Source organism: Colobus angolensis, unplaced genomic scaffold (assembly GCF_000951035.1).
Source record: "Colobus angolensis palliatus isolate OR3802 unplaced genomic scaffold, Cang.pa_1.0 Scaffold597, whole genome shotgun sequence".
NCBI classification, from domain to species: Eukaryota; Metazoa; Chordata; class Mammalia; order Primates; family Cercopithecidae; genus Colobus; species Colobus angolensis.
In genome coordinates this window covers 129,073-138,772 of record NW_012119565.1, presented here as the reverse complement: position 1 = coordinate 138,772, position 9,700 = coordinate 129,073, and the positions used below count along the sequence as shown (strand labels likewise).

The following is a 9,700-nucleotide window of genomic DNA, read 5'->3' as shown; positions in this document are numbered from 1 at the left end:
CCGGATAATTTTCATAGACCTTTTTGCAAATCTGTTTCATTGTGACTTCTTCCAAGTTAGCACTGGCCAGTAATTTCTTTATTGTTTCCTTTAATTCTTCATCTGTAGGGGGTTTCTTCAACTTTTTAATTAAAGGTTCATCATCTGAACTGTCCTCAGACTCACTTTCTTTTTTGGAACTGTTTTGATTCTTCTTGGTGGTGCTGCCATCTGCTTTCTTAACATTGGCACTTTTCACAGACTTTTACTTTTAGAAGTAGCTTTCTGTTTAGGTTTTCCTCTTTTGGCTGTCTTTTTTGGTGGCTCCTCTTCACTTTCTTCGTCTTCATCATCTGAAGACTCTTCCTTGTTTTTCTTTTCATCTTCATCACTACTAGATTCATCTGATAGAATTTCAGGACGTTTGGTTCGCTTAGCCTTTCTTGCCATTCCAGAACTGTTCCGTTCCTTTTTACTGCCTTTGCTATAAGTTTTTTTAGATTTTGGCAATGGTTTGCCAGAAGGCTTTGGATGCGTTAAGAAATTCAAGATCCTCTTCACTAGTTCACTATTTACACCTGATCTCTCCAAATCAAGAACCTCACAGATGCTCTTTAACATGGCATTTCTAAATTTTTTCAACATTTCTTACTTCTTTTTGTATTGGACACTTCCTTTTTCAAATGGAAAGCCACTGAACTGACCCACATTCTTAGTGCCTGGCCTGTTGTAAAGCAGTTTGTGTGGATTTCTAAGTTCATTGGTTTTCTTCTTACTTAGAAAAAAATGTATCCTCTCAATTTCACAAAGTTTCTGCCCCTTTCCTTGTGCAATTGTAAATGGCTCTCTCTGTAAGGGAGAAACTTGCATTGTCAGCCTCTCTACTTTCTTCTTTTCCCTCTTGCCTACCACGATGAGACTCTTCTCTTTTTTCTCCTCCTCCTCATCGTGGTCCTCATCCTCTTCCTCCTCGCTCTCCTCTCTGGGACCAGGCATTTCTGGTTCTTTCTTGGATGCGGACTGGGCGGGGGGTTCCCTCGCCCTCCGCAGCAGGGGCGGAGGCGGACATGCTGTGAACCGTGGATCCCGGCCTCCACGGGCCTGGCACGCGAGGGCACGAGGAGGTTCTGGGAGGTGGCGGTGGCCGACGCCGAGGAGAAGGCGCGCTGGCTGCTGTCTGGCTTGACGCTCGCACCACGCGCTCGGCTACCCAGAATCAACAAGGTATGCCCGGCTTCTATGTCTATTTTTATACATACTGTTTTGGTGGCTGTATTAGTCTTTTCTTATGCTGCTAATAAATACATACCCGAGACTGGGTAATTCATAAAGGAAAGACATTTAATTGACTCACAGTTCCACATGGCACTTTATGTCTTTTATTTGGAGATTTTAATTCATTTACATTCAAGGTAATTATTGATATGGAAGGATTTTACTACTGCCATTTTGTTAATTGTTTTCTGCTTGTTTAATAGATCCTTTGTTTCCTTATTTTTCTCTTCTTTTGTGATTGATTTTTCTCTATTGATTTTTTTCCTTTTTATCTTTTATTTACTGTAGGTTTTTGATTTGTGGCTACTCTGAAGCTTACAAAATATCTTGTAGTTATGACAGGCAATTTTAAGCTGATAGCGAAGTTAGCTTTGCTTACATAAACAAACTATGCTTTTACCTCATCTCTCCTTCTGCATTTATAATTTTTGATGTCACAATTTACAGATTTTTATATTGTCTCCCTAAACAAATCATTGTAGATTTATTATTATTATTATTATTATTATTTTGTTATTGAGACGGAGTCTCGCTCTGTCGCCCAGGCTGGAGTGCAGTGGCCCGATCTCTGCTCACTGCATGCTCAGCCTCCCGGGTTCACGCCATTCTCCTGCCTCAGCCTGCTGAGTAGCTGGGACTACAGGCGCCGGCCTCCATGCCCGGCTAATTTTTTGTATTTTTAGTGGAGACGGGGTTTCACCATGTTAGCCAGGATGGTCTCGATCTGTTGACCTCGGGATCCGCCCGCCTCGGCCTTCCAAAGTGCTGGGATTACAGGTGTGAGCCACAGCGCCCAGCCAGCTTTTATTATTTTTAACCTTCATACTATGTAAGTGAAGTGCACACCACCATTACAGTATTAGTGTATTCTGACTTGGTGTACTTACCTTTACCAGTGAGTTTTACACATTTATATGTTTTTGTGTTACTAAACAGCATCTTTTTCTTTTGGCTTGAAGAACTCTTTTTGACATTTCACGTAAGACAAATCTAGGGGATGAACTCTTTCAGCTTTTGTCTGGGAAAGTCTTTATCATTTCTGAAGGACAGTTTTTCTAGGTACAGTATTATTGGTTAGCAGTTTATTTCCTTCAGTACTCTGAATATATTTTCCATTCTCTATGAACCCATAAGGTGTCTGCTGAGAAATTTGCTCTCCTTATTGGAACGTATATGTTATTTACTTTTCTCTTGCTATTTTCAGAATCTCCCTTTTGTACTTGATATTTGACAGTTTGATTATAATATGTCTTGATGTACTCTTGTTTGAATTCATCTGATTGGAGGCATTTGGCCTTCCTGTACCTGGATATTTACATATTTGCCCAAATTTGGATTGTTTTCTGTTCTTGTTTATGTAAGTTTTCTACTCTTTTGTCTTTCTCTTCTCCTTCATAAAATCTTATAACTTGACCATTTTCTCTTTGGATGCTGTCCCATAAATCCTGTAAGCTTTCCCTGTTATTTTTCATTATTTTTCTTTTATTCTCCTCAGACTATGTATTTTCAAATAATTTGTCTTCAGGTTCACAGATTCATTCTTGTACTTGATCAGTTACGTTGCAGATGTTCACTATTGTATTTTCCATTTCTTTCATTACACTTTTCAACTCTTGATTTTTGTTTATTTATTTTCTTTTGTGTAATTTCAGTGTCTCTGTACAATTCTATTTTTGGTCATTTATTGTTTTCCTGATTTCATTGAATTTTTTTCTCTGTATGTCATTAATTTTATTCCCTGAACTTTCTCTAGACAATTAGTTTGAAATCTGTCAGGAAGTTTCTATATCTTCATTTCTCTGGGGTCAGCTATCAGGAGATTATTGTGCTCTTTTGGTAGTAGTATGTCTCCTGGATTTTTCATGTTTCTTATTGCCTTATGTTGATGTCTCTGCATTTGAAGGACTGGGAAAGCCCTAATCAGTCAGAATCAGAGATTCTGGGCAGGCTGTTTGGTGTGGTCCAAAAGCCTAAATCAGAAGTGTCAAAGATTATATTTTTACCTGCTCACAACTTATTTATCTGTTAGATAGTGCACTTAGAGATACATATATAGCACCATCTTTAAGTATTTTCAGACTTTAATATTCAAATATTTTCATTTACTTATTTTCAATTGTTCATTCTCATAGAGTCTAAGATAAGAAACTTTTTTATTTCCTCTAGGCAAAATTTATTCATAGTTGAGATTATACTGCTGCTGCTTGACAGTCTCGTAGAGTTGTTTTGAGGATCAAATATTATAACATTTGAAGTGCTTTAAAATGTGTTATTCAAATGTAAGATAAGATTCTGAAACATCAGATAAATTTTGTAAATGAAGTCCCAGTTTGGGGCATTGTGTTAATATTTTTCTAAAGCTGTTGTTTTATATATGAAGTTACTTTTTCCTCCACAAATACCAAGAATATTTAGGAGAGTAATTACTTAAGTTCTAATTTTATAAATCAAATCTCCCCTTTCCTCATAGTTCTGCACTTTTATAAGTAAGGAAAATCTGTCTGTATTAGCTTATTAGTCTATTATCTTTGTCAATTGGGAAAGAGTGGGGAATGAGAACCATATGCTTCATTAGCCTATCATTTTAGTTTCAGTGTAACTTTAAATAGCTTTGGATGGGAATATGTAAACATATTAAAGCAGCACATTATATTTGACCTAGTTAATGGTCCAATCTTTTGACTGTCAGTTCTTTAATTTTTTGGTTTGTTTTATATGTTTAAGCAACTAATAATTTCTTGAATAGTTTTCATGAGAACTTAGTTGTTAGTTTTGAAATGTGTTGCAGATTATACAGGTAAATGAAATAATTGTATATTTCTCTTATTTAGCAATTACAGAAGGATCACCTTTGGATGAAATTACTTCAGACAGAAAGTTATCAAGTATAGCAGGATGCTATCTAAAATACAAGAAGAAAAACAGTTTGTCTTCCAAACTCCCTGAACCTTCAATATCCAAAAAGTTAAATAACAAAAGCAACCAATATTATAGCAAAATTATGGAGAATGATGACCTTGAATCTAAAAGATCAAAAAATACTTGGCAAATAAGAAAATTTCTGGGTGGGGTCAGCAGCAGTAATGTAGGAGTCCAAGAACCATATTCAAAGAATGGCATAAACTTTAAAAAACATTCAGAGAAGGGTGAAATTCATGACTCAAAGTCTAAACCACAAAGCTTGAAGAGTAGTACAAGCCTCAGTAAGTCTCTAGATAAAAGTGATATTTCTAGTATCCCAAAACTTCAGAAGCCAGCTATAAGAAAGCGTTCCAGCCTCCTAAAACAGGTTTCGTCTACGGAAAAAACTGCAATTAATACTCTGGGTAAGTATAAATCTAGCTTCTTGAGTTCTTCAGTCATCACAGAAATGAACAGAATGAATCGATTATTAGATAGTTGTAAGCATTTCAATTGTTAACACCCTGGGTAACCACTACTTCTTTTTTTTTTTTAATTTTAAAATTATTTATAGAGACAGGGTTGCCCAGGTTGGTCTCAAACCCCTGGCCTCAAGCAATCCTCCTGCATTGGCCTCCCAAAGTGCTGGGATTCACAGGTGTGAACCACCATGCCTATGCAAAAATTCTGGAAACGTATAGTAGTGATGGTGGTACAACTTTGTAAATATGATTAATGCCGCTGAATTATATGTTTGTTTATTCTTTATTTTTTGAGTCACAATCTCACTCTGTCACCCAGGCTAGAGTGTAGTGGCGTGATCCTAGCTCACTGCAGCCTCGACCTTTTGTTTTCAAGTGATCCTCCTACCTCCTCAGCCTCCCATGTAGCTGGGAGCATAGGCACATGCCCCCACACCCAGCTAGCTTTTTTTTTTTTTCCGTAGAGTTGGGATCCCACTGTGCTCCCAAGGCTGGTCTTGAACTCCTGGCCCCAAGTAGTGCTCCTGTCTTGGCCTCCCAAGGATCTGAGATTACAGGCATGAGCCGCCAAGTCTGGCCTGCCACTTCTGACACATAGACCAATGGATATAATATTGTGATTTTGATGATAATTCCTTTTCAGATGTCCTCTTTAGGGAGGAGTTTAACTTTTCCTGAGAAACTTATTCAGTGATTAATTGGAGTCATTAATATTCCCTAGAAAGTAGAAGGCCTGGCTTCTTTTGGAAATGTTTATTTTGTAATTTATTAAATATTTAAACAAGTGGAAATCTATGTGAAATTTTTGCTTAGAGTGCTGTAATTTAAATATATAATATAGTACTTCAGGTATTATCTCTTATGGAAGGAGAATATCAGGAAAAAATAATACTGTATATCTAGGTCTCCAAGTCTTTATGATTTTTCTCAAAGATGAGCAATGGTTTCCCAACCAATATATTTTCTCTCTCTGTATTACTTTCATCACAGAAGCAGTGTGTATGGAACCCAATTAAAGATTTCTTGTAGTCCTCTGCTGAAGTTGCTTAAGTCATATTTATTTATTCTCTTTTAAAAACTCACTGACTTTCATATCACATTTAGTATTTAATGTAATAGATAAAATGATTGTTTAGTGAAAAATTTGTGATTCATACCTTAGTGCAAATTCAAATAACTCAATGGAAAAAAGGAATGTGATCTATTAAGGAGGCACAGTGATGATCATCCTGTTTCTGATTCCTTTACCAAGGCACTGCTGCTACTTTGTGCCACATTTGTATTTCTGAGAGTTATTTTTATTTCAATAAGAATTAAAACCTTGGGTTAAAGGAATAATAAAATAGCAGACAGACGTGGGTAGAAGAGGCTGTCAGAAGAAAGCGTATTTTACCTTTCTCATGTCACTAAAATAAAATGATGTCACCTACCACTGCCATATTTAATGTTCTGATATAGAGAAGTATGAAATAGTTCATCTGGCATAACTTCCCGAAACAAATTGATGGTAATTGGAATTTTATGGAATATGACTGCCTGTATGATTTACATTAAAAATTCTAACTTTTCACTTTTAAATAATTTTACTTTCTTAAGAGTCACAGAAGTAGTACAAACATTTCCATCAGGACATGATCTAAACCAGGAAATTAACACTGATGCAATACTGCTTACTGATCTACAGACCTTATTCAAATTTTGTCAGTTTTTCCATGAATGTTCTTTTTGAATTCCAGAATCTAATCCAGAATTAACCACTACATTTAGTTGTCACTTTTCCTTAGTCTCCATCAATCCGGGATGCTTCTTCAATCTTTCATGACCTTGACACTTTTGAAGAGTATTGACTAGTTGTCTTGTATAATATCCTTCATTTTGGATTTTTGTTTTATTCCTTCATGAATAAATTCAGGTTATGCATTTTTGGTCAGATTACCTCAGAAGTGATATTGTAACCATCTCAGTGCAACATAGTAAGAAGCACGTGACGTCTACGTGTATTTGCTTCTAAGACTTTATTTTTTGAAGGTTATGAACTGAAAACATGGTAGAGTAAATTAATGGGAGGGTGAAGAACTCTACATTTTTGCTTGGAATTCTTCAATTTAAACAAAACACTTCGGTGTTTTTATTTCTTGGACTCATTAATTTTACACACACACATACAAACACACACACACACACTCAGGCTAGAGTGCGATCTCAGTGCACTGCAACCTCTGCCTCCTGGGTTCAAGTGATCCTCCTGCCTCAGCCTCTTGAGTAGCTGGGAGTACACACATGCGCCATCACGCCCAGCTAATTGTTGTATTTTTAGTAGAGACAGGGTTTCACCATGTTGGCCAGGTGGGTCTCGAACTCTTGACCTCAAGTGACCCACCTGCCTTGGCCTCCCGCAGTGCTGTGATTACAGGCAGGAGCCACCATACCTGGCCCCATGAATTTTATTTTAATCAGAAGCGAGCAGCATTGGCTGGGCCACTGGAACAGGCTGTTCCCCCAAACAAGTAGATTATACATGTTTATAGAATGTTAAGACAGTTCTGTGTTTGAGCTATAAGAGAAAGATTAAATATAATGTTATACAACAGATATATGGAAAGAAAAGCAGTCCTATAAAATCTATAAGGTAATATAAAATAGATAAAACTTCTTTAATTTCTACAGATTTTGAGTATTAATTATTGCTTTTGACACAAGAATTCTGTTGCTTAATAATTCTCTACATTTTGTATATTTAGAAAACTTCTGTGAAGCTATCAGTAAACTTCAAGAAAATTACATTTCAGCAGAAGGACTTCAGTCTATTTTGCCTTCAATAGGAATTACTTTATTAGATAAAGAATTCCAGAAGATTGTGACAGACACTAGTAGAAATGGTGAGAGACTAATAACACTGAAGTTTCTGAGAAAGTTAGATATTTTTATGGGATAGTATTAAATATTGGAGGAATTCTTCTCAATTAGAAATTAGGAATGGGTCATTCTAAAGAAAATTCAGATATAAAAATGGAAAATAGTAAAAAAAAAAAAAAAAATCCTGTAAGTTCTGACCACATGGATTGGTTTGGAGCATGTAGGCCTTTCATATTTCCAGATCATTTCAGTAAAGCTCTTCATCACTATCCCTAGCTGTGCCTATTAATAGTAGAGTGGTGCTGGGGAGACTGATCTAGTTGTAGCGAGGTTCAGACAGTAAGACCGCAATATCTAAGGGGTATGGAAATCTCTATGCAAATAACCCATGGATCCAAAGATTAATAATTGGAGATTACAAAATATGGGGGAATTTAGAGCCAGGTATGCTTAGCAGTTAACATTTAGATGTTGAGCGGCATATCCCAGTTGCCAGCCTAAGTTAAAAGCAGAGTTTAAGTTTCTAGGAAGGGTTTTTATACTAGAGAAGTTATTTTTATCAGTGACTAAGAATTTTCCACAACAGAAGTTCAGTTGAGGAGAGGAAAGAGGTGACATTTTGGGGAAAGACTGATTTGAGAATAACATTAAAAGTGAATCCTCAGAATCTGGGCACAGTTTCTTAGCTAAGGTAAATCAGAAAGAAGATTCACTTAAAAATTATATAAAGAGTGGGTGGCACTAAAATTATTGCGCCCTTTTTGCTGCTTATCAGCATTGACATGATCACTGTGAGGGTTTATATCTAAACATAGGTAAAACTTTGGACCACATGGATACTAGGGAGATAGAGATGGGGATACTTGGTTTTGTCAGGGCTGATTAGTATTGTTAAGGTGTCTTAATGGATAGCATATTGAGTGGGTTTTCAAGACGATATGAAATAGACTCCTTAACTCTCTCGTGGTCTGTCTATACGGACAAGTTTCTTTTTTCCTAGATCTGTTAAGAAATTAGTATCTAACTCAGTCCTTTGCATGTAATAGATATTGAAAAAGCAGGGACTGTGTCTTTCTTATTTTTGTGTTCTCGGTGCCTAGCATGGTTCTTGGCACTAGTATGCTCTCAATAATTGTCCAAATGAACTGACCTAGTCTAGAAAGAATTATAAGAGACATGACATGAAGGAGAAATAGGATGATGAAATGAAGGATCAAGTAAATTTTAAAAATAGTTGTGTTAAAATGCAAATTTACCTGTATGCAAAAATACACCAGAATGTATAATCTAAACTCTTTTTTAAAAAACAGAGAATGGAATGGTGGAGTTAGATGACTTTATAAGTACTCTCGCCAAGGAGCAAAGTTTTCCTGAATGCAATGGTAGGTAGGAAATTTGTTTTAAAATGATTTAGAGGGAAGAGCAGTGCTGATTGAGAAGAATTAGGTTCAACAGAACTGGGCTTGCTTTTGGATGGAATAGTCCTGTGACTCTTAGGCAAATCAGTTGCCAGTTTTTAAAAACTTGCTATATCAGAGTAATAATAGCTAAGGTGTTTACCTCACAGAGTTGTCATGTGAATTTTGCAAACTGAAAAGTGATCCATAAATATATGGTAATAATGATAATGTGGAGATCAAATAGGTAATTAGCAACATTGATTAGGAATTGATGGGTGATATATATATATATTTTTTAACGGACTTCTTTGAATGAAATACTCGTTTGGTTCACCTTTGATTTAGAACTTTTAAAAACAACTTTATCAAGGTATAATTTATGTACGTAAAATTCACTCATCTATTGATTTTTATTAAATTTATTGAGTTGTACAACTATTACCACAATACCCTTTTTTGCTTGCAATATTTTTATACAAATGATTAAATATTTTTTAGCAAGATTAAAATGAGAAATGAAAGATATTAAAGCTTGCTGTTTTTATTTTGTTCTGTTTATGCATATGCTAAAAAAAAACATAAGCTTTTTGTTTCTTTCCAAAAAATTCCCCAGATAAGGAAAGATTAGTCCAAAGCAAGAGATTTCCTTTTATACTTACATGATGAGACTTATGTTAAAAGCTACATTGTCATTTGTCATTTCTGATGGATGTAAGTGGCGAAGTGTCTGGATTTATTGAAGACAATATTAGTAAATCAATTTCTTTTAAAAAGTGTTCCTTTATGTTCAGTTTGTAAGCAAATAGA

The 9,700-nt window shown here is 35.7% G+C and overlaps 1 protein-coding gene and 1 pseudogene across 3 annotated transcripts in view; one reads left to right on the top strand and one right to left on the bottom strand.

Moving 5' to 3' along the window:
• LOC105526543 overlaps positions 1 to 1,048 on the bottom strand; it is an 8,719-nt pseudogene extending 7,671 nt beyond the window's left edge. Inside the window, exon 1 of the transcript XR_001004090.1 lies at positions 14 to 1,048. The product of XR_001004090.1 is annotated as a protein DEK-like (transcript). The remainder of the gene's footprint in view (positions 1 to 13) is intronic.
• EFCAB13 (EF-hand calcium binding domain 13) overlaps positions 1 to 9,700 on the top strand; it is a 122,641-nt gene that overhangs the window by 49,608 nt on the left and 63,333 nt on the right. For both annotated transcript variants that reach the window (XM_011962563.1, XM_011962564.1), the window contains 3 exons: positions 4,086 to 4,580; positions 7,379 to 7,516; positions 8,804 to 8,875. In XM_011962563.1, coding sequence (XP_011817953.1) covers positions 4,086 to 4,580; positions 7,379 to 7,516; positions 8,804 to 8,875 — 705 coding nt within the window. The remainder of the gene's footprint in view (positions 1 to 4,085; positions 4,581 to 7,378; positions 7,517 to 8,803; positions 8,876 to 9,700) is intronic.